General features: G+C 38.4%; 1 protein-coding gene across 2 annotated transcripts in view; it reads right to left on the bottom strand.

The window, feature by feature from the left end:
• Positions 1-26,198, bottom strand: part of PRIM2 (DNA primase subunit 2) — a 386,408-nt gene that overhangs the window by 33,220 nt on the left and 326,990 nt on the right. For both annotated transcript variants that reach the window (XM_049894929.1, XM_049894926.1), the window contains exon 13: positions 6,264-6,332. In XM_049894929.1, coding sequence (XP_049750886.1) covers positions 6,264-6,332 — 69 coding nt within the window. The remainder of the gene's footprint in view (positions 1-6,263; positions 6,333-26,198) is intronic.

Below are 26,198 nucleotides of genomic sequence, written 5' to 3'. Positions count from 1 at the left end.
CGGCTTGGGTCAGGCGTACCTTAGTCCTTAAAGTGACATCTTTGCTTTTTAACACTCCAAAGAGGTCTTTTGCAGCAGATTTGCCCAATGGAATGTATCACTTGATTTCTTGACTGTTGCTTTCATGGGTGTTGATTGTGGATCCAAGTAAAATGAAATCTTCGACAGCTTCAACATTTTCTCCATTTATCATGATGTTGCTTATTGGTCCAGTTGTGAAGACTTTTTTTTTCCTTTATGTTGAGGTGTAACCCATACTGAAGGCTATGGTCTTTGATCTCCATCAGTAACTGTTTCAAGTCCCCTTCACTACTAATAAGCAAGGCCGTGTCGTCTGCATATTGCAGGTTGCTAATGAGTCTTCCTCCAATCCTGATGCCCCATTCTTCTTCATATAGTCCAGCTTCTCAGATTATTTGCTCAGCATACAGACTGAATAAATATGGTGAAAGGATACAACCCTGACGCACAACTTTCATGACTTTAAACAACACAGTATCCCCTTGTTCTGTTCCAGTGACTTCCTCTTGGTCCATATGTAGGTTTCTCATGAGCATAATTAAGTGTTCTGGAATTCCCATTCTTCCCAATGTTATCCACAATTTGTTACGATCCACATAGTCGAATGCCTTTTCATAGTCAATAAAACACAGAAAACATCTTTCAGGTATTCTCTGCTTTCACCAAGATCCATGTGACATCCACAATGATGTCTATCATTCCATATCCTCTTCTGAATCTGGCTTGAATTTCTGGCAGTTCCCTGTCGATATACTGCTGCAACCACTTTTAATGATCTTCAAAAAATTTTGCTTGTGTGTGATACTAATGATATTGTTTGATAATTTTCACATTCTGTTAGATCACCTGTCTTTGGAATAGGCATAAATATGGATATTTTTCCATTGCTTGGCCAGGTAGCTATATTCCAGATTTCTTGGCAGAGATGTGTGGGCACTTCTAGTGCTGCATCTGTTTGTTGAAACATCTCAATTGGTATTCCATCAATTCCTGGAGCCTTGTTTTTCACCAGTGCCTTCAGAGCAACTTGGACTTCTTCCTTCAGTACCATCAGTTCTTGATGATATGCTACCTCATGAAATGGTTGAATGTCAACCAATTATTTTTGGTACAGTGACTCTACGTATTCCTTCCATCTCCTTTTGAAGCTTCCTGCATGGTTTAATATTTTCCCTGTAGAACCCACCAATATTGCAACTCAAGGCTTGAATTTTTTCTTTAGTTCTTTCAGCTTGAAGAACGCCAAGCATGTTCTTCCCTTTTGGTTTTCTAACTCTGGGTCTTTGCACATTTCATTGTAATACTTTATTTTGTTTTCTTGAGCTGCCCTTTGACATCTTCTGTTTAGCTCTTTTACTTCATCATTTTTTCCTTTCACTTTAGTGACTCTACATTTTAGAGCAAGTTTCAGAGTTTCTTCTGACATTCATTTTGGTCTTTTCTTTCTTTCCTGTCCTTCTAACAATCTTTTGCTTTCCTCATGTATGAGATCCTTTATGTCATTCCACAACTTGTCTGGTCTTTGGTCTTTAGTGTTCAATGCATCCAATCTATTCTTGAGATGGTCTCTAAATTCAGATGAGATATACTCAAGGTCATATTTTGGCTGTCGTGGACTTGTTCTAATTTTCTTTAGCTTCAACTTGCAAATGCATATGAGCAATTGATGGTCTGTTCTGCAGTCAGCCCCTGGCCTTGGTCTGACTGATGATATTGAGCTTCTCTATCATCTCTTTCCACAGATGCAGTCAATCTGATTCCTGTGCATTCCATCCGGTGAGGGCCATGTGTATACTTGCTGTTTACGTTGTTGAAAAACATATTTGCAATGAAGAAGTCATTGGTCTTGCAAAATTCTATCATGTGATCTCCAGCATCATTTCTACCACCAAGGCCATATTTTGCAACTACCAATCCTTCTTCTTCGTTTCTAACTTTCACATTCTAATCACCAGTATTTATCAATGCATCTTGATTGCATGTTTGATCAATTTCAGACTGCAGATTTTAGTAAAAATCTTCAGTTTCTTCATCTTTGGCCTTAGTGGCTGGTATATAAATTTAAATAGTCATATTAACTGGTCTCCCTTGTAGGCATATGGATATTATCCTATCACAAAAAAAACAGCGTTGTACTTCAGGATACAGCCTGAAACATTCTTTATGGCAATGAATATAATGCCATTCCTCTTCAATTGGTCATTCCTGGCATAATATGCCATATGATTGTCCGATTATAAAATGACCAATACCAGTCCATTTCAGCTCACTAATGCAGAGGCGATCAATGTTTATGCATTCCATTTCATTTTTGAAGACTTCCAATTTTCCTAGATTCATATACTTTGTATATTCCACCACAGCATGACAAACCAATAGATGCATGGGGCTTACTCCTTACTTCATCAAAATAAAAAGGTAAGAATGCTTAGTTTATTTCATTCCAGAGTATTAAGTGAGAAATCTCATGATTTTCTCTGTTGTGAATCTTCTCTTTCCTTTCCCCATTTCTTGATTATTTGTTATTGGTCACGTTTGTATATGTATGTGTGTTTGTGTGTGATTAATGATTTTTCACTATGTTTTTCCTATTTTGTTAAGTAGCAGGAGAAGAAAATTCTGCTACGCATTTTCATTCTGCGACATTAGCTTGGAAATACCAAAGTACTGCGAAGGATCTGAAACAAGATTAGTATAGCTGGAGTCTAGAGGACATGGGAGGTGGGTTGGGATGGATGGGATGGGGGGATGAGGAGCTTTAGGGGTGAGGCGGGTGGAGGTCTTTATAGGCTACATTATAAATTCAGGATTTCATGTTAAGAGCAATGGGAGGCCTTTAATGGCTTTAAAGGTTTTTGAAAATAGGTTACTGAAATGATCAGGTTCCCCTATTTAAAAGATCACTCCAGCAGCTGTGTGGAGTAGAAAAATTGGAATGGGGCATGTGTAGATGCTGGGAAATGAGTTAGAAAGCTATTGCAGTGATCCAGGCGAGAGATGATGGTGGCTTCTAGCCCAGTATTCTAATTGATATCCATAATGATGAGCCTGAGTTATTATAAAAAGACTTAATTATATTTAGTATATCCTCTTTAAGATTGCAGGAGAACGTGTGATACGTTTTAACAAAATTTCTGAAGCATTTTATCTGGTGGAAAAAAAAAATATGCTCAACTATTCAGTGAATAGTATCCAGAATGACTCAGTGCCCAAAGAGGTCTATTTAAAAAAAAAAATTTCTTTCAACTAAAATTCAGAGATTAATTTACACAAGTGTTTTCATTTATACATGGAGCACACAGAAAATAATAATAATAATAAAAACCTAAAGTAAACAATTATTTTAAACATTGCTACCTAAAAACACTGAGAGAAACAGGTTTAAGCAGCCCAGCTTCTGATATCTACTAAATGATCCTCTCTCAAACATCTGCTTGGAATCAACATATTTTGCACACAGTGACCTTCACACAAACATGGGTCTCATATTTCCGCCACAGCAAATGTAGATTTTGAAGGAATGGAAGCAGTATTGCTTTACCTATGGGATCCTTGGGTTTTAATCAAGAAGTTTTGCAATGACAGCATATAATGAGGCAGCTGGTATTACCAAAAAAGCCATATGGAACTATCACAGTGCTGCTACAAATGGTATCAATTAACTGGTTCATTTTCAAAACTTTCATTTAAGTGTGATTTGATCAGAGGGCTCAGGAAAATAAACATAGGGCTTTTTCTGAGAGGCAGAATGGGAGGTAGGCAGAAACCTGACAGTAAAAATATAAAAACAGATCCCACTATTAACTTAAAGTAGAAGAAATAACAGAGGAAGAGAGACACTCACATTTAAAAATCTATAATGGGATACCTAGTGAATATAAAAAGCTTTACTTACTGATTTACATGAAGTTTAACTTATGCTATTTCTTTACACAGGAGGATTTAGACCCATGTCTTTTCAATATCTTCATTAATCTAAGGCAAGTTTTAAAAATTGGCAATAGCAGCCATGTTCTTACAGGAATAATTAATAGGAGAGAGAGACTACAAAAGCAGATTTGAGAACTAAAACATATATACTCCTTATCTTTCAGTGATTATGTCACAACCTAAATTTTTTAAATCTAATTTTCAAATCTTACTAAAAAAAAAAAAAAAACACTGGATCTGACTTCAATTCTTGAAAGTTCTGATGCCTCTTAATTAAGGGTCCACAAATAATTAAGAACATATACAAAATTAAAACTCTCAAGCTGAGCAAGCCAATTAAGCAATGCAGTCTTCAAGGAAGAGTCATGCAAAATGGTGCTAGAAATACCCAAAGGGTGGCTTATCTGGTGAGATTCCTATTCTGATAAAACTAATAAAATTTTGTTGTTACTTGCCTTTAAATATTGTAAAAATAAATTCCATATGTTTTAAAATGAGAAAAATATTTTCAAAAGTGCAGTTGAAAGACAACTAGCATCCACTAAAGACCACAACAGATGGGGGTTCTAACTCCAGCTATCCCATTAACAGTGGTAGTACCTTGGGCAACTCACTTCGAATCTCTGGGCCTCAGTTTCTTCACATATAACCTGTGAAGGTTGAAGCAGGTGACCTCAAAAGTCCCTCTATGCTTATTATTCTATGAATCTAGGCAAGCAAATGCTAATGACCTCAGCAGTGGTGATTACAAATTCAGTACCAGATTACTACTGAACAAACACACTCACGGTCAGGCTTACAAGTTTTAGATAAGTTAGACAGCCTGGCTTCAAATCCAAGTTCCATTCCCCTACAAGCAGTCTGACCTTGCACATGTTACTCAGCTTCTCTAAGCTTTGTTCATAAATGGGGATAAAAATAGTGCCTAGTTGTAATGCTGTAATGTGGGTCAAAGGAGTTAACGCATTCAAAGTACTTAGTGCTGTGCCTAGCATGCATTAAATGTTGGCTGGTATTATTATTTTCATCATTATTGGTATCATTATAGAATATATTCTATGAAATAATTTATCAAGTAAGAAATTCTGAAAATATATCATCAGAATAGAAAAATCATTTCATGAAAATTAGAAAACACATTAAAATAATTATAAAAATTAACATGGCATGGTAGCTGATGATAAACGCAATAAATACAACATCTTTTTGGGAGGGTCATGGATCCCTTTGAAACCTAATACCATAAACCCCAGAAAAATGCACATACGTACTCACAGGCAAAATGTTTCAGGAGGTACATGGACCTCCAAACCTGTCTGTCCCAGATTAGGAATCCATGCTCAAGAGTAGTGGTTGCAAACTGGAGGCCCATGGGTTGAATTTGATCTGCAGATGTAGTCTGTATCTTAAATTTTCTCAGTGTGAATGACTCTAACAGGGCATGAGTTCTTCAGTGTACCACAGGTCTTAACCATACTCCCTGGTCTTAATCTCAGCCAGATTCACTCTTTGGATTATTTGTCTGACTTCTGTTGGCCTGTGAGTTTGTGGCCCCTGCTCTCAGAGCTCTGTGGCAGTCTGGGCCATTCCAGTAGTCCTTCTTGTACTAAGGAGGCTGGCAAGATAAAAACTACATTTCCCTGATTCTCTTGCAGTCAAGGGTCCATACAGGACCTAGGTTCTACCAAATAGATAAATATGGGACTTGGAAAATAGATTAGAGCAACATGAGGTGACAGTCACAAGTAGGATGGGATTTTCTGCAAGCAAGATGGCAAAAGTTCCCCTGGGGCAACTGTGGCAAAGATTGTAGATCTAGTCCAGAGGTCAGCAAACTAAGGCCAGTGGGCCAAATCTAGCCTTCATTTATAAATAAAGTTCTGTTGAAACACAGCCCCAGCCATTTATTTACATACTGTCTATGGATGTTTTTGAGCTACAATGGCAGAGTTGACTTGCTGTGACAGAGATGGCCCACAAAGTCTTAAAATATTTACAATCTGGCTCTTTACAGAAAAGGTTTGCCAATTCTTAATCTGGTCCCTAGAAGTAGAGTGGTAGGCGGCTGCTACAGTAAAGTAAGGTCTTCTCATGATGTAGTTTCTCCTAGCTATAATATTCCTGGTTCTGTAGGATTCAAGCTTGGTTCTCTGGCCCTTCTATAAATTTTATAAGCTACCTAATACTGTATAATAAATCCCTTTCTGCTGAAAATAACAAGTCATTTCTATTGATGCAACTAAGAATCTTCAGTGAGACACAAAGTAACAAAATAGAAAGAATTAGGGTATAAAGTTAAAGAATTTACTTACATTGTGTATCATCTCGAAGTACTTCTGACATGCTACCTGGTAATGTGTCCCCTTTACTAAATCCAAAATCTAAAATGAATGAGGAAAAAGAAAAAGGAAAAATTAGAAATATAAGCATCTTCCAAACCCCCATAGCTCACAGTTATTGGCCTTTTCATAGTCTTCATTCCAGACAGGAAATGCATGAAATCATATAGCATGTTACACTTCTGCAGCCTGGGCGCTGTGATAATTTTGACGTTATACGGTAGCTGTTTAGGTCAGCATTAAACCACCGATGACAAAAGATAGTAAGTGATCTTTCTGACCTACCAACTGTGGATTTCAATAATTTTATCTCAACAACAAGATGAAAACAGATCCCAGTATTATGATTTAGACAGTTATTGTCAGAATATCATATTGCAACATCTCTTCCAAAATTATAGATATAAATCTAGCAATCTAAGTGGTTGGCACATGAAACAATCAAATACACTATTTAGATTTTTATTTTCCACATTACCAGTTTATACAGATACAGCATAAAATACTGCTGTGTGCCCATCAGAAAAAGTTAATGTAAACCCTTTAGACGAGAATCTGTGGAGAGGGAATGCTTTTACCTTCAATCAGATTTGTCCTTTTTTAAAATGACGTTATTTCTAGTAAAGCTCAGCAGAATACGAAAGTGAACAGTCTATTCTGAACACCTGTTAGGAACATCATCCGATCTTTTGTAAACACAATTTGCTTTCCAATTCTACTTCATGTAATCTCTTCAGAGCTTTGAAACTCCCATTCTTATCAACAGAGTGCAATGCCAGTGGAAATTTGTAAAGTTTCATCACCTTTCTCCTTCAAAATAAATAGAATGTATATTCGGCCTGTTTATCAAACACAGTAAAATGCTGGAATTAAGAGATAACCTCAAATGAAAGAAAACACAATTCTGAAGAAATGTTAATTTCTATTCCTTTTCAAAAGGTTGACCTTCCTGTGACAAACAGAAAGGTACATGAAGTCTCAAATTCCTGCTATCCTCATTATTGAATATAGCCTTACATCTTTTGACAGATATACAAATAAATTACAGTTACAGAACGGGCATCATAAAATGCTGACAAGAATGTGCTTCAACGAATTGTGTTTCTGATTGCCTTATAGATTAAATTTACGTGTTTCATTTTACCTTTTGACAAATTCCATATGAATGACCTGTGTAAATGCCAACCAATCACAGCACCCAGCGTCCTGTGATTTGTCTTGAATTATTATGGGGAAAAAAATTTAAAAATGAATGACTATGTTATCGTTTTGTTGTTGAGGTGTTTCAGTTTTCTATAAATTTGAGAGATTAGATCCTTGTTGGATATGTCATAGCCAATTTTTTTGTTCCAGTCCATAGGTTCTCTTTTTACTTTTGGAGAAGTCTTTTGATAAGCCTAAGTGTTTCATTTTGAGGAGGCCCCATTTATCTAGTTCACCTTCTGGTGTTTCTGCATTTTTAGCTATGTTTGGTATTCTACTTAGCCATATATTAGGGCTCCTAGCATCGTCTCTATTTTTTCTTCCATGATCTTCATAGTTTTGGGTTTTGTATCTAGGTCTTTGATCCATTTTGAGTTAGTTTTTGTGTACGGCATGAGGTATGGGTTCTGTTTCATTTTTTTTTACAGATGGACATCATCCAGTTTTTCCAGCACCGTTTGTTAAAGAGACTGTCTTTTCCCCATTTAATGGACTTTGGCCCTTTGTCAAAGATCAGCTGACCATATGTGGCTGGAATTACATCTGCGTTCTCAATTCTGTTCCACTGGTCTATGTATCTGTCATTGTACTAGTCCCAGGTTGTTTTGACTACCTTGGCTGTACAGTAGGTTCTGAGGTCAGGTAGTATAAGACCGCCTACTTTGTTCTTCAATAGTTCTTTACTTATCTGGGGCCTCTTTCCTTTCATATAAAGTTGGTGATTAGTTTTTTCCATCTCATTAAAGATTGCTGTTGATATTTAGATATGGACTGCACACATATCTATAGATTGCTTTGGGTAGGACTGACATTTTCACAACATTGAGTCTTCCTATTCATACATGTTTTTCTATTTATATAGGTCTCTTTTGCCTTCTTGCCGTAGTGTTTTGTAGCTTTCTTTGTATAAGGCTTTTACATCCCTGGTTAGATTTATTCCTAAGTATTTTACCTTTTGGGGGGCTATAGCAAATAGTATTGTTTTCCTTATTTCTTTTTCCAAGTTCTCTTTGTTGATGTACAGGAATCCAACAGATTTTTGTATGTTGATCTTGTATCGGGCTAATATGACGAATCCTTCTATTAGTTCCAGTAACCTTCTTGTGAAGTCTTTAGGGTTTCTATGTACAGTATCATATTATCTGCAAATAAGGATAGTTTTACTTCTTCTTTACCAATTTAGAAGCTCTTTATTCCTTTTTCTTGCCTCATTGCTATAGCTAGGACTTCCAGCACAATATTGAATAAGAGTGGTGATAAAGGGCTTCTTTGTCTGGGTCCCATTCTCATGGGGAATGCTTACAGTTTCTCTCCACTGAGAATAACATTGGCTGTTGGTTTTGTATAAATGCCTCTTATTATGCTGAGGAATTCCACTTCTATTTCTATTTTTCTGAGAGTTTTTATCAGGAATGGATGTTGGACTTTATCAAATGCCTTTTCAGCATGGATTGAGATGATTGTGATTCTTTTGTTTTCTTTATGTGGTGGATTATGTTGGTTGATTTTCTGTTGAACCATTCTTGCAATACCTGGTATGAATCCCACTTGATCATGATGTTTTGACATGCTGTTGAATTCTACTGGCTAAGATTTTGTTGAGGATTTTTGCATCTGTATTTACAAGGAATATTGGTCTGTAATTTTTTTTTTTTTTCTGGAATCTTTGCCCGGCTTTGGTATCAGGGATATGATAGCTTCATAGAATGAAACTGGGAGTAGTCCTCCCTTTTCTATGTTCTGAAATAGTTTGATTAGTATTGGTGTGAGCTATTCTCTGAATGTTTGGTAGAATTCTCCAGCGAAGCCATCTGGGCCAGGGCTTTTTTTGTTGTTGTTGGGAGTTTTTTAAATTAGCTCTTCAATCTCTTATTATGGTTCTGTTCAGTTCTTCGATCTCAGTTTCTGTTAGTTTAAGTATGTAGTATGTCTCTAGAAATTCATCCATTTCCTCTAGGTTTTCAAATTTGTTAGAGTAAAATTTTTCATAGTATTTTGTTATGATCCTTTTTATTTCAGTTGGTTCTGTTGTAATGTCACCCATCTCATTTCTAATTTGGGTTATTTGTGTCCTCCCTTGTTTTTCTTTGTCAATTTGGCCAATGGTTTGTTGATCTTTTCAAAGAACCAACTTCTAGTCTTGTTGACTTTATTGTTTTTCTGTTCTCTATTTTTGCTCTAATCTTTATTATTTTCTTTCTTCTGGTGACTGTTGGCTTCTTTTGCTGCTTTCTTTCTTTCAATCACCTCAAGCTGTAAGGTTAATGTTTTGATTTTGGACCTTTTTCTTTTTGGATATGTGTATTTATTGCTATAAATTGACTTCTGAGCACTGCTTTTCTGCTGTGTTCTAAAGGTTTTCGTAAGATGTGCTTTCATTCTCATTTAATTCTAGGAATTTTTTTTATTCCATCTTTGATTTCTTCTATTATCCAATGGTTTTTAAGCAAGGTATTGTTTGTTTTCCATGTATTTTTTTTTTTTTTCCTAGCTATTCCTGTAATTGACTTCTGTCTTTATGGCACTGTGATCAGAGAAAATGTTTTGTATGATTTCAATGTTTTTGATAAGTAAGGCTTGCTTTGTGGCCTAAAATGTGGTCTAGTCTGGAGAACATTTCGTGTGCATTGGAAAAGAATGTATACTTTGCTGCCGTTGGGTGGCGTGTGCTGTATACGTCTATGAGATCAAGTTGGTTGATTGTGGCATTTAGATCTTGTGTATCTTTGTTGAGTTTCTTTCTATATGTTCTGTCCTTCACCGAAAGTGGTATGTTGAAGCCTCCTACTATTATTGTGGAACAGTTAATGTCTTTTTTCAGTGCTGTTAGAGTTTGTTTTATGTATTTTCAAGCCCTGTCATTGGATGTGTATATATTATGGTTATGCCCTTCAGGTGGGCTGAAACTTTAATAAGTATATAATCTTTTATGGTGGATTTTGCCTTAAAGTCTATTTTACTAGAGATTAATATTTCCACTCCTGCTTGTTTTTTTTTGGTTGTTTCCTTGATACATTTTTTCCACCCTTTGAGTTTTAGTTTGTTCATGTTTTTGTATCTAAGTTGTATCTCCTGTAGACAGCATGTTGATGGATCAAGTTTTTTTTTTTCATTCATTCTGCCATTCTGTCTCTTTATACATGCATTTAAGCATTTACATTCAGAGTGATTACTGATAGGTATGAGTTTAAGGCCATCGTTTTGTTGTGCTTTTTTTTCTGTGGCGTTGACAGGTACTTTGTCCCACTTAATTTTCTGTGCTGAGTTCTTTTTGTTTGTGGGTTTTCTTTCCGTTGATTTTGTGTTTACTGAGTCTTCCTGTTTTTCTTCTTTTTCTTTTTGATGAGCAGTTTGTAAACTTTCTTTGCGGCTACCTTGAAATTTAGCTTTATCTTCCTAAGTTTAAACCAGTCTTTTATTTACTGATATTGTCCTGAACTTCCTCTCTGTATAAAACTTCTATAACTACACCATTTATTCCCTTTTTTGTTTTGACATTGTCGTCGTTTGCAGATTGACATCTCTGTGTCCCTGTTTTCAGCCTTTTAGCTTTGTTCTATTTTTGAGAATTATCTGGGTTGTTACCTGGCTGATGATGTCCTGTGGCCTATCTCAAGTTGTTGTCTGATGTTGGTTCTCTATCTGAAGGACTCTGATATTTCTTGTAAGTTTGGTTTGGATTTTACAAACTCCCTTAAGTTTCTGTTTATCTGGAAATGTCCTAATTTCATCACTGTATTTAAGAGATGATTTTGCTGGCTATATAATTACTGGTTTGCAATTTTTTTTTTCAAAGTTTTATATATGTCATCCTATTGCCTTCTTGCCTGCATGGTTTCTGCCAAGTAATCAGAGCTTAGTCTTATTAGTTCCCCTTTGTATGTGACTTTTCGTTTTTCCCACGCTGCTCTCAGGATTTTTTATTTTCTTTGTTCTCAGGATTCTTTCTTTGGTTTTGGCAAGTTTGATTACGATATGTTTTGGTGACTTTTTTTGAGCCCTGTGGCATAGTGGTTAAGAGCTTCACTGCTGACCAAAAGGTCAGCAGTTGGAATCTACCAGTTGCTTCTGAGAAACCCTATGGGGCAGTTCTATTTTGTCCTATAGGCTCGCTATGAGTCAGAATTGACTCGATGGCAGTGAGTTTGGTTTTTGGTGACTTTCTTTTGGGGTTTATCCTGTATGGAGTTCATTGAGCTTATTGGATGCATATCTTCTCATATTTCATGACATTTGGAGAGTTTTCTGCCAGCAAATCTTTGACAGTTCTTGTTTTCCATTGCCTCCCCATTCTGGAACTCTGATTATACACAAATTTTTCCTCTTGATAGTGTCCTACATGATTCTTAGGTTTTCTTCATTTTTCTTCATTCTTTTTCCTGATTTTTTCCTCAAATTGGTGTCAAGTAATTTGTCTTCAAATTCGCTGATTCTGTCTTCCATTGTTTCAATTTTGTTCCTATATCCCTCCATTGAGTTGATTATTTCTGAAATTTTATTGTTAATCTTTTCGAATCCTAGGTGTTGTTTTTATATGGTTTCTAATTGGCAATTTTCTTTTCTTGTATTGTTTTCCTGAATTCTTCTATTACTTTGTCTGTGTTTTCCCTGATCTTTTTCTTGATCTCTTGGAGAGCCCTGTATATTCGTCTTTTGAGTCCTTATCAGGTAGTTCCATAGCGATTTCTTCCTCTGGAAGGTTTTCTGGTTCTCTATTTTGGTTACTTGCTGGGGCCATCTTGTCCTGCTTCTTTATGTGATTTGATATTGTCTTTTGTCTCTGAGCCATCAAGAAGTTATTATATTTATTTACTGCATGTTTGTTTGCTGTGTCTTGAACTTCTGTTTTGATATATCTGACTAGGCTGGGCACGTGTGCTACTCTGGTCACTAATCTGGCCGCATTGAAGCTCTCACCTCCTGTCTCTGGGTGGGTGGGGCAAAAACTGGGTATATGAGCACAGTTCTCTGTTTGCTGTTCTTACAGGTTGCTGAGGATGTATCTGTTTTTGGTGAGGTGATGTATCTGTCTGGCCGGTCATCTGGCCATGGGTGCAGGAGGCGTTCTGCCTGGTTGCCGGGTTGGGTGTTGTGTGTATACTCTGCCAATTACCAGCTGGTCGGGCAAAGGTGCCCTAGTCATTGGTCACCAGGTAGGTGGTGCGGAAACTCTCACCTATGGTCTCAGGCAAGCAGGGCTATACAGGGATGTTAGCAGCAGCCGTTAGCTTCCAGTTGCAGAAGGGGGTGATGTGGGGGGCAAGGCAGGGAGGATGTCACCTGTCCACAGGTGTCTGGTTGGAGGGTGTGCACCTGTCCACTAGGGCACTCAGTGGGGAGACTGTGCAGCCAGTCCTTGGGCCCCCAGCACAGGTGGCTGTAGAGGGTGGGAGGCGCCACTAGTCCCCAGGCCCCTGGAGCGGTGGCTGGAGGGAGTAGGAGGTACTGCCAGTTATTTGGCCCCCAGCACAGGTGGCTGGAGGGTTTAGGAAACACTGCTGGCCCTCAGGCCCCCAATGTGAGTGGCTGGATGGAGTGGGGGACATAGCCAGCCCTAAGGCCTCTGGCACAGATGGCTGGAGGGAGTGGAAGGCACCACAGAGCCCCAGCACTGGTGACCAGAGGGAGCAGGAGGTGCTGTAGGTCTGTGGGCCCCTGGTGAAGGGGCAGGCACCTCCAGTCGAAAGGCTCCCAGCTTAGGGGGTGGGGTGGTGGGTGCTGCTGGACTGTGATAGTGTGTGGGGATGCGGGATGAGCAAGGAGGGTCAGGGGGTCCCACAGGCCTGTGGGCCACAGGTGTAGGTAGTTAGAGGGAGTAGAAAGTGCTGCAGGTCCATGGGCCCCCGGTGCAAGTGGCTGAGTGAAAGGGCAGGACCCTCCAATCCGTAGTCTCCCAGCTTACGGGGTAGGGGGGTGGTGGGTACTGCTGAACTGCGATCACATGCAGGGAGGGGAGTTAGATAAGGTGGGCCAGGGGGCCCCACAGGCCCATAGACCTCTGGCATGGGGGCTCGGGTGAGCATCGTGGTTGGGATACATGCATTAACTTTTGCAGGGCAGAAGCACTTCTGCCTGGCTCTGGATGTGAATGCAGAGCTGCTCCTGCTTGGCTGCATCAGGTGATGCAGTTTCGGATGGGAACACTGCTTGCTTTATCTCAATATGGCCACAATGTGCAGTTTCAGCTAGCAGGATGCCGGTGGTCCATTAATTCTCCATGTCTGCTGTTTTTATACTCTCTCTCCTTCCACTTGGCACTTGGTCTGATTTTTTCAGCCTTGTCTTTGATGCTTAGAATTCCAAAGTTTTCATCTATGTCCAATTCACTTGTTTTCTCAGGTCTTTGTTGTAAGACAGACATTATGAAGTCTCTGACTATTCTGCCATATTAGATTGCCCCCCCAACTTACATTTTTTAACAGATAATCCTATCTGCTATGTTGACAACAGAGTTGGGAGGGCAGGGGTAGAAATAGGGAGGCTATTACAAGAATCCAGGGGATAAATGATGGAGGCTTGTACCAGGATGATAGCAGTATGGTGTGAGAAATGGTCAGATTTGGACATACAAGCATTTCCTACTTAACGTCCACAAACCGTTTCTGGAAATCAGATGTCCTACACAAAAATACTCAACAGGAACCTACTTCCTAGTGTTTGAAAGTAATGCATTACATTTCACTTAGTACTCCTCACAACCTATTTCTGAAATAAAACTGTTTATAAAACAGAGTTTAATGCCAATATATAAGTAACAAACTACCAGGTTAAAATTTAAGTACCAAACTACCATTACTAGTAACTAAACTATTAATATGACTGCTAACAGTAACAATCATGTTATGCATATAATACAAATACGATACCTGTAAATCTCTCTCAGCACTAGCAAAATCTTAAGGCACACCCCTTTGTGACTTCAAAACCTTCAAAAGTGATTCTGATATTCTACAATTTGTATATGGAATGCAACTGGAAACTTTTTCTGTGCTTCATTTTGTTAAATTTTCCCAGTATAAACACTGTATTAGGGGGTCTGTGTGTGTGTGTTTTAATACAGATATAAAAATCAAGAAGTTCTACTGGGGAAAATAGTGGAGAGAGATTCTGCAAGGTATGTCTATTTTGAAGATGGTGCTGATGAAATTTGCCATTGGGCTGTATGACTCCAAGGCAGGAAATACAAAGCTAAAGATCAGGGGAAGAGAAAGAATAAATAGGATATGAGTAAGACACTAATGTTCAGTTTGTGAAGTAGGGGCAAAATTAGAGACATGGCAAACAAACACCAATATAAGAAGGACAGATGACTGAGGCAGGCTCTGTAGAGCAGAATTTGGGGTGAAAATCAAAACACTCCACAAGGTAGAGAAGCCAGATGGAAGACGTAGTCAGGCAACAGTACTTTCTTTGACAGCGTTTGTTTCCCTAGCACTGCTTCTAAATGCTCAGACCTCCATCCTCGCGGGCTGGCCTTTGTCTTTCTTATAAAGATAACTCCTCAAGGCTGGAGCTTGGCAAGTAGGGGCTGGCCCAGAGTGAGGGTCAGAAATAGAAAGGATGAGAGAAACACATACTACACAGAGGTGGAAATTCAGCAAAAGGAAACAAATGGGAAGAAGAAAGAACCAGGTGGAAGATAAACGTGGAAAGTCAGGGAGATGGGGTAAATGAAATAGAGTTCATAGCTTGCTATTCATGTGACCTATAAAAATCAAAGTGTAATTAACAGCTCCCAGAAGGTGTTTTAGCAAGGAATGTCATTATTAAGAGCCTAGAAATAAACCACATCTATGGTCAACTGATTTCTGACAAGGGTGCTAAGTCCATTTAGTGGGGGAAAGGAGAGTCTCTATGATAAATGGTGCTGGGAAAAAGGATTTCTACATACAGAAAAATGAAACAGGATCCATGCCTCACACTATACACAAAACCAAACTAAAAAATGAATTAAGGACCTAAATGTATAAACTAAAACTATAAAATTCTTAAAAGAAAATAAAGAGGCAATGTTGTCAGGCCTAGCTTTTAGCAGTGGATTATCTAATATAACAACAAAAGCACAAATAGCAAAAAGCCAAAAAAAAAAAAAAACCAAACCCAGTGCTATCGAGTCGATTCCGACTCATAGTGACCCTATAGGACACAGTAGAACTGCTCCACAGAGTTTCCAAGGAGCGCGTGGCAGATTCGAACTGCCGACCCTTTGGTTAGCAGCAGTAGCACTTAACCACTATGCCACCAGGGTTTCCCAAATAGCAAAAGACAAAATAAATGAATGCAACCTCATAAAAATTAAAAACTTTTGTTCATTAAAAGACTTTACCGAAAAAGTGAAAAGACAAGCTACTGACTGGGAGAGTATCTCCAGAAACCATATATCCAATAACCACCTAATAACCAAAACATATATATAAAACTTCAACAACTAAACAACAAAAAGACAAATAAAAAAAAAAAAATGGGCAAAGGACTTGAATAGGCATTTCACCAAAAGGGATACTCAAATGGCCACTAAATACATGAGATGATGTTCAATGTTGCTAGCCATCACAGAGACACAAATCAAAACCATAATGAAATACCATTTCACTCCCACTAGGAGGGCTGAGATAAAGAGAAAAGAAAGAAACAAATATTGGCGAGGAAGTGGGGAAACTGGAACCCTTGTCCATTCCTGGTGGTAATGCAAAATGGTACAGCCATTATGGAAAATAGTGTGGCAATTCCTAGAAAAACTAAAAATAGAACCATCATATGACTCAGCAATTCCACTCCTAGATATATACCCAAAAGATTTGAAAGTAGACACTCAAAAAGAGACTTGTACACCAATGTTCATTGTAGCACTATTCACAACAGCCAAAAAGGTGGAAACAACCTAAATGCCTATCAACAGATGAATGGATACACAAAATGTCATACATATATATATAACGGAATACTAGGAGAAATGAAGTCCTGATACATGTTAAAATATGGATGGAGCTTGAAGACATTACGCTTAGTGAAATGAGGCAATCACAAAAGGACAAACATTGTATGACCCTGCTTATACAAAAAGACAAGAAAAGGCCAATGTATAGAGATCAAAGTTTATCAGTGCTTACCAGGGGCAGGAAGGAGAGGGAAAGCGTGGAGGATTAACAGTGATGGAAAAATCACACTGATTAAGGGTAGGGTTGCACAGCTGATTGTTCTAATTGTTGCCAATAAGTTGAACACCTGTAAAAAGTTAAACTGGCAAAAATTGTGATAGGTATATTTACAACAACAAAAAAAGAGTAGCTGCTGCGGCTGCTTATGTACAACCAAATGTCAATCATGGGATTTGGTTTCTTGGTTTAGGGTCATGGTTTCACGGAATATCGCAGTTAATTGGCCTAATAACGCGTTTAGTGCTTCTGTTCTACTTCCTAGTTTGTTGCATAGTAGCTGGGGTCTGAAAAGCTTTCAAGTGGTCACCCAAGGCATGACAGTTGGTCTCTATTTGTCTGGAGCAACAAGGGGAGAAGGAGAGTCAGGAATAGGAGGAGGACATTGAATGTGTAGCTAACTTCCTCCATAAACAAATGCCTCCTTTGCCATGAGGCCACAAGAACTAGGTGGTGCCTGCCTATCATTACTGAACGTTTTGTTCAAGGACTCTATAGAAGAATCCTGAGCAAAATGGGGCAAATGCAGAAGGGAATTTTAAATTCTCGTAGACCCCAGACTTACTGGAGCCAAGGGGGCTGGATTAACCCTTGAATCTACTGCCATGAAGTAAACTTTAAAACTTAAAACCAAAAATATCCCTTGAAGTCTTCTTAAAATCAAACAATAGTTTAGCTTAGCTAGTAAAAAAGGTCTGCTTTGAGGAGAATGAAGAACACCAAGGACACAAGGTAATTACTAGCCCAAGAGACAGAAAGGGCCACATGAACCAGAGACTACATCAGCCTGAGACCAGAAGAACTAGATGGTGCCTGGCTACAACCGATGACTGCCCTGACAGGGAACACAACAGAGAACCCCTGAGGGAGCAGGAAAGCAGTGGGATGCAGACCCCAAATTCTCATAAGGCCAGACTTAATGGTCTGGCTGAGACTAGAAGGACCCCGGTAGTCATGGCCCCAGACCTTCTGTTGTCCCAGGACAGGAACCATTCCTGAAGCCAACTCCTCAGACATGGATTGGACTGAATAATGGGTTGGAGAGGGATGCTGGTGAGGAGTGAGCTTCTTGGATCAGGTGAACACTTGAGACTATGCTGGCATCTCCTGCCTGGAGGGGAGATGAGGGGCTGGAGGGGGTTAGAAGCTGGCGAAATAGACACAAAAAGAGAGAGTGGAGGGAGAGAGCAGGCTGTCTCACTAGGTGGAGAGTAATTGGGAGCATGCAGCAAGGTGTATATGGGTTTTTGTGTGAGAGACTGACTTGATTTGTAAACTTTCACTTAAAGCACAATAAAAATTATTTAAAAAAAAAAAGGTCTGCTTTGAGCATTATGCTCTTTCAAGAAATATCTATATGGGATCAAATTGACATCAGCAACTCAAAAGATGAGACAGGAACCTCAGGGGAGAGTGAATTTATGTTAAAGGGGGAAGGAACAACTCAGAAAAGGAGGGTGAGAATGGTTGCACAACTTGAAGAATGTAATCAACGTCACTGAATTGTAAATGTAGAAACGGTTGAATTGGTTTATGTTTTGCTGTGTATATTCTCAACAATGACAAAATAAAAAATATAATTTTCCTCTATGACAGCTTGACTTTCAGTTTTTAATGGTAATATTTCCAGACTAAGTGCAAAATGTCAAGTGTAACAACCCATTTAGTCTTCTAATCTAGTTTATCAGTAATCGAAAGGCTAAGAAAAATTGAGAAGGAACACTGATATTAGACTACTATATTTTGGTAATTCATATTCTTTAACTTTTTTCTCTACCTATTTTTATTCTTTATCAGCTGACTTAAGCCCACTAAGAAGACAATTAGATGCGCTTTTTTTTTTTTGACATTGCAGCTTGCCATCTTCACAAGGAAACGTTAGTTTATCATATTTTCTATTTGCTAAGTTTGGAAAGGTATTAATTATACTTTATTTCATACTCCAGGCAGATTACTGTTTTGGTTTTTTTCTTTAAGAGAGTTCTAATAAAGTGGCTAACCAAGGTATTCTTGCACTTGAGGAACAAAGAGTAAATAAGGTGATATTTTTCTGATTTGATCAGCAATAACCATAAAAATAACCACAGTCAGCTGAAAAACACACACAACAGAAAACACTGATGGGAAATGTTTTATATATACAATAAAAATATACATAGCATTTTATAACTTTGAGCCATACTTCCTTCTCTCTTCCTAATGCTAATATTCCCTGTCATCTGCAACTTCCTCTCTGCCTTTTGCTTCAGTGTCTGCCAAGGAGGTTCAGATGATTACCTGGCAGCAGAAGGTAGCCACCTGCCCATCCTTGGCTTCAGTGAGTAGAGTGCTGTATAGCTAGGTATGCTGCACTCACCGATTAGGCATGTGGCTAATCTGTCTCTAATTCAAGGTCATGTTCTGTCTTACTTAAAACTGGCATCAACAAGCTTGTTTTTCCTTAAAAAGCTCAACCTTGCAAAACTAGACCATGCTGATATTTTTCCACTTCACTTCTAACCTTCCTTTATTTCAAAGGAGAATGAAGATGTGGTAGCAGTGCAGAGTCTGGAACAGTTCTGAATATATTACTTTGCTCCCATTTCTCACATACTCGCCATAGCAGCCTGCTGCTGCCTTACAACTCTGCTGCGACCTTCATTTACTGGCAGACTAGGGGCAAACTTCCCACTCTTGAAGATGTACTTTCATCATTTAAAACATTATATGCCAAGAATTTTTCTGACTCACTTTTTATTGGCTATAAACATAGTTATCTTACTGAGTCGATTCTAGCTCTAAATGTCTTTAAAACCTACCTTTTCCTCTCCGTTGTTCAGACCCTCATCATTGTCGTTTTTACTGCAAAGCTTCTTGATTCATTCTTTCATCACTCAGGGCAGCTTACAAACTGTCACTAGAGTAACTTTTCTGAAATCCAAATCTAAACCTGGCATTGCCTCTGCTTCCTAGCTCCCTGCAATGGATGGGATACAAACTCCTCATCATGGTTCCAAAGCCTTCTCCACCAGGCTCCAGTCTTCCTTTCTGGGGCTCCCTCCTGGCCACTGGGGTCCTTACATTCTAGTCCAGTTTCTCCCATAGTGTGTTCTTTGGAATTTCGCTCACAAAATTCTAGTGATTCAGGGGTTCTCTCTTTTAACATATTATTTGATTTGGTTTAATCCAGAATTATCTACATTTCTTCATGGCAAGATTTACCAGGTTGGTGTTTTTCAAACTAATTTGCCCTCAGAACCTATTTTCATAGATCTTCCAGGATTAGCAATCCTCAGTCATACCCTGACAAGCTTATCTAAATGAACACACTTTCCTCCTGTAAGTCTCATTCTATTCTCCTGTTACAGCTTCCCTTCACCATACTCATCTGTTCAGTGTCTGTCTCTCCCACTTGAATGTCAGCTGCATCAAGGCAGGGGTCTTGTTAGCTTTATTCATCACTTTTTTATAGTCCTACTAAGGAGCCACAGTTAAGTGCTTGGCTGCTAACCAAAAGGTTGGTAGTTTGAACCCATACAGTGGCTCTCTGGGAGAAAGACTTTGCAATCTGTTTCCTTAAAGATTACAGCCAAGAAAACCCTCTATCACATGGGGTCTCTATGAGTAAGAACCAACCCCATGTCATACAACAACAACATATTCCTATTGCCTTGAGCAGTTACTGGAATGCAGTCATCACTCAATTATTATTTATTGAGGTTAAATGAATGCTGTTCCTTTTAATATTGATATGTCTCATCTCTTTCCACTGGGTAAACTCCTACTCAATTTTCAAACTCAATTATTCACGTTACTTCCTTGTGAGGCACTCCCTGATGTCACACCTCTCTCTCTTCAGAAGAGCTTTCCTTTCTGATTCAGCAAACTAGAACTTTGAATATATTTTTATTAAAGCACTTGCCATACTTTATTATAGTTAATTATAATCTTTTGGCCCTAGTAGAGTGTAACTTCTAAAATAGTTTCTTATTCATCCTTCTATTTCCAGATTTGAACATACTAAAAACTCTGCAATATATCAAGTGCTGAGTAAACATCTGTTGAGTAACAAAATGAATGTCTTTCTTCACCAAAACTATTTACTTCTGCTTGAATCAGTTTAAAGCACTTTTGCTAGAACCTTTGTAATTAGGCAGTTGCATTTCATTTCTTCTATCCCCATCCCCCCTTTGGTAGCACCAAAGGGAGAAAAAAAAAAGATAAATTTAAAATGCCCTTCCACAAACATAAAAGGGCTTGAGTTTTTCTTGTCATATATTAAAGACATTTTGGAGAAGAGAATGAAAATTCTCTATCAAATTAACTTGAATCCAAATGTAGAAATCTGCCATTGCTATGTATAGTCTTACACACACATGCAAACATACTAATATCTATAAGCATGGAGCAGGCTCTACCAACACCTCTCAGGTAAGTTTTTTGACTATGTACCAACTAAGTCAGTCATTCATTTGCTTACACCATTCATTCAGGCAACATTTACAGTGAACCAGATACTATATGAAGAATTGGGCTTACAGAGATTAAAAATATTATTTCTGCCCTCAAGGAGGATAAGGTCACAGTCACAGTCTAGAGGGAAGGGCAGACAACAAATTTAAGAGTACAACAGGTGAAGAGTACTCTAATACAGGAAAACACATGATGTGACAGGAGGCAAAGCGCTCATTAAGAGATTTCAGCAGGAGAGCCAAGTGAGACAAATTTTAATGAATGAATAGAAATTATCAAGATAAAGGCAGGGGTAAAGGCAATTCAGACAGGGAACAACATATGCAAAGGTATAAAGACTTGACAGCAAATTATTTGAGGGAAAGTAAAAGTATATTAGAAGTTGAACAGACATTTCCCTAAAGAAGGTATACATACAGTCAGTAAGCACATGAGAAGATGTTCAACATCATAATTCATAAAAAAAAAAAAAAATTCATTAGGGAAATGTAAATCATAACTACAACAAGATACCATTACATACCCACTAGGATGGCTATTATAAAAATGAAAACAAAACAAAGAAACAGAAAATAACAAGTGTTGGCAACAATGTGGAAAAATCGGAACTCTCATGCGTTGTTGCTGGGAATGTAAAATGGTACAGTTGCTGTGGACGCAGTTTGGGAATTCCTCAAAAAGTTAAACATAAAATTACCATATGATCCAGAAATTCCACTCCTAGGTATATACCCAAAAGGAAATAGGGAGTCAAACAGATACTTGTACAGCACTGTTCACAGCAGCACTATTCATAATAGCCAAAAGATGGGAACAACCGAAGTGTCCATCAACAGATGAATGGATTAAAAAAAAAAAAAAAGTGGCCTATACACAAATGGAGTATTATTCAGCCATAAAAAGGAGTAAAGTTCTGATATGTGCTGTTACATAGATGAATTTTAAAAACATTACACTAAGCGAAAGAAACCAGACTCAAAAGGACAAATATTGTGTGATTCTGATTCCACTTATATGGATTATCTAAAATAGAAAGATTCATAGAGACAAAAGTAGATTAGAGGATACCATGGGTTTGGGGGTTGGGCAATACAAAGTTATTGCTTAATGAGTATGGAGTGATGAAAAAGTTTAGAAATAGACAGTGGTGGTGCTTACACAACATTGTGAATGTAATTAATGACAGTAGAATGTACACTCGAAAATGGTTAAAATGATAAATTTTATGTTATATATATTTTACCACAATATCATTTTTTAAAAGTATATCGGAAAGATTACTTTGGCATCACTGTGAAGGGCTTTTTGGGAGAAAGAGAATTGTCAAATTAGGTATTTATAAAAGTAACACATGACATCCTGAGTTAAGGAGGAAATGAGGATAAAACAAGGACAGATAAAAGAACACCCAGAAAACAGAAGGAGTTTTGAATATATCCCCAGTTTCCAGCATGGGCATCCAATATCTCACATACTCTATGTGGAGGCAGTGTATACTGGACTCTGTAGCATGCTCTCTAAGTATCCCTTCTTAGGTCTGAAGCACACATTCTCCAGTGTCAGAGAGTGCTGACTGACAGCTTACAGCAGAAGTCCCCCTCAGCTGAAGAAAGTCACCTTGCTCAAGGTCATGTTCCCTTCCTGGAGCAGCTCATCCAATGACTGGATGATGCAGAGTTATAAAGATGAAGACCCATTGCTCTAACTGGGACAACTCTGCAGGGCCATCCTAGCTTCATAGCTTCCTCTGGGATTAGCTAAAGCCCAGCTTCTCCTCTGTCCAATCCTGCCCTTCACTCCCCAACAAGAGATGATCGAGGACGCTCACCCCAACAAACACTCTATATGCAAATAAACATTCTACATGCAAGTAAATAAATATTGTGCATGCAAATCTCCATCACAGAGTCTACTTCCCAGTAAATCAGATCTGACACAGTATAAATTGTTTTGTTGTTGTTGTTGTTATTGGGTGAGGGTGTGGGGTACGAATATAATGACAATAACAATAACTGTCTTATATATTTAACTATGTACCAGGTACTCTTCTAGCTATATTACTTATTAGCTCTCTAACCTTGCTCTTGGTTTATATACTCAAACACATTCCATAAAGAATGCTTGTAACACTCTTTTAAACTTTAAGATGCCTTGGTGAATCTGATTAAATCTGTGGAACCCACCAGTCAAAAAATGTACTATGCCCACATCTCATAAATTCTGAAATATTCTTTTTTTATTGTGCTCTAAGTAAAAGTTTACAACTCAAGTCAGTTTCTCATACAAAAACTTATACACACATGGTTATGTGGCCATAGTTGCTCTCCCTACAATGTGACAGCATACTCCTTCTCTCTACCCTGTATTTCCTGTGTCCATTCAACCAGCTCCTGTCCCCTGCTGCCTTGTCATCTCACCTCCAGAAGGGGCTATCCAGACAGTCTCATGTGTCTCCTTGAGCTAAAAAGCATTCTCTTCACCAGTATCATTTTATGTCTTATAGTCCAGTCTAATCTTTGAGGAGTTGGCTTCGGAATGGTTTTAGTTTTGAGCTAACATAGAGTCCGGGGTCCATGACCTCTTGGATCCCTCCACTCTCAGTTAGATTATTAAGACCAGTCTTTTATAATAGAATTTGAGGTCTGCATCCCACTTTTCTCCTGCTCCATCACGGATTCTCTGTTGTGTTCCCTGTCAAGGCTGTCACTGGTGGTAGCCGGGCACCACCTAGTTCCTCCGGTCTCAGGCAGATGGAGGTTCTGGTTCATGTGGCCCTTTCTGCCTCTTGGGCTCATAGTTTTCGGTGTCTTTGGCATTCTTCATTCTCCTTTGCTCCAGGTGAGTTGAGACCAACTGATGCATCTTAGATGGCCGCTTGCCAGCTTTTAAGACCCCAGACACCACTCACCGAAGTGGGACACAGAATGTTTTCTTAATACACTTTGTTATGACAATTGACATAAATGTCCCCTGAAACCATGGTCTCCAGACCCCAGCCCCTGCTACTCCATCCCTTGAAGTGTTTGGTTGTATTTAGGAAATTTCTTAGCTTTTGGTTTAGTCCAGTTGTGCTGACTTCCACTGTGTTGTGTATTGTCCTTCCCTTTGCCTAAAATAATTCTTGTCTACAATCAAATTAGTGAATATCCCTCTCCCTTGCTCCCACCCCGCCCTCATAACCATCAAAGAATGCTTTCTTCGGTGTTTAAACCTTTTCTTGAGTTCTTGTAATAGTGGTCTCATACAATACCTGTCCTTTAGCGACTGATTAATTTCACTCAGCATAATGCCTTCCAAATTCCTCTATGTTATGAGATGTTTCACGGATTCATTGTTGGTCTTTATTGTTGCGTAGTACTCCATTGTGGGAATATACCATAATTTGTTTACCCATTCGTCCGTTGATGGGCACCTTGGTTGCTTCTGTCTTTTTGCTATTGTAAATAGTGGTGCAGTGAACATGGATGTGCATATACCTATTTTTGTGAGGGCTCTTATTTCTCTAGGATATATTCCAAGGAGTAGGATTACTGGATTGTATGGTACTTCTATTTCTAGCTTTTTAAGGAAGTGCCAAATCAATTTCCAAAGTGGATGTACCATTTTATATTTCCACCAGCAGTATATAAGTGTTCCAGTCTCTCAGTCTCTCCAACATTTATTATTTTGTGTTATTTGGATTAAAGCCAGCCTTGTTGGAGTCAGACGGAATCTCATTGTACTTTTGATCTGCATTTCTCTAAAGGCTAATAGGAAACCCTGGTGGCGTAGTGGTTAACTGCTACGGTTGTTAACCAAAACGTCAGCAGTTCGAATCCGCCAGGCACTTCTTGGAAACTCTACTGGGCAGTTCTACTCTGTCCTATAGGGTCGCTGTGAGTTGGAATTGACTTGACGGCAGTGGGTTTGGTTTGGTGGAATGGCTAATGATCGTGAGCATTTCCTCACGTATCTGTTCGCTGCCTAAACGTCTTCTTTGGTGAACTGTCTGTTCATATTCTTTGCCCATTTTCAATTGAGTTACTTGCCTTTTTGTCATTGAGGTTTTCCAGTCCCTTGTAGATTTTAGATATTAGATGCTGATCAGACTTGTCATAGACAAAAATTTCTTCCCAGTTTTTTCACTCTTTTGGTGAAGTCTTTGGATGAGCATAAGTGTTTGGTTTTTTAGGAGCTTCCAGTTATCTAGTTTTTCTTCTGGTGTTTGTGCATTGTTAGTAATGTTTTGTATGCTGTTTATGCCATGTATTTGGGCTCCTAGAGATATGCCTATTTTTTCTCCCATGATCTTTATTGTTTTAGATTTTACACTTGGTCTTTGATCCATTTTGAGTTAGTTTTTGTGCACAGTGTGAGGTATAGGTCTTGTTTCATTTTTTCCCAGATGGATATCCAATTATGCCAGCACTATTTGTTAAAGGAACAGTCTTTTCCTCATTTAATGGACTTTGAGTCTTTGTCAAATATCAGCTGCTCATAGGTGGATGAATTTATGTCTGCATTCTCAATTCTGTTCCATTGGTCTATGTATCTGTTGTTGTACCAGTACCAGGCTGTTCTGACTACTGTAGCAGTATAAGAGGTTCTAAAATCAGGTAGTGTGAGGCCTCCCACTTTGTTCTTCTTTTTCAGTAATGCTTTACTTATCTGGGGCCTCGTATATTTCCATATGAAGTTGGTGATTTGTTTCTCCATCTCGTTAAAAAATGCCACTGGAATTTGGATCAGGATTGCACTGTATCTATAGGCTGCTTTTGGTAGAACAGGCATTTTCACCATGTTGAGTCTTCTATCCATGAGCAAGGTATGTTTTTCCACTTACGTAGGTCTCTTAGTTTCTTGCAGTTTTCATTGCATAGGTCTTTTACATCTCTGGTTAGATTTATTTCTAAGTATTTTATCTTTGGGGGGCTATTGTAAATGGTATTTATTTGGTGACATCCTCTTTGATGGTGTAGAGGAATCCAACTGATTTTTGTACGTTTATCTTATATTCTGATACTTTGCTGAACTCTTCTATTAGTTACAGTAGTTTTCTCATGGATTCTTTAGGGTTTTGTGTGTATAAGATCATATCATCTGCTGAAATATTCTTATG

This window comes from Elephas maximus, chromosome 1, assembly GCF_024166365.1.
Source record: "Elephas maximus indicus isolate mEleMax1 chromosome 1, mEleMax1 primary haplotype, whole genome shotgun sequence".
Classification (NCBI taxonomy): domain Eukaryota; kingdom Metazoa; phylum Chordata; class Mammalia; order Proboscidea; family Elephantidae; genus Elephas; species Elephas maximus.
This window is presented reverse-complemented; position numbering and strand designations above follow the sequence as displayed.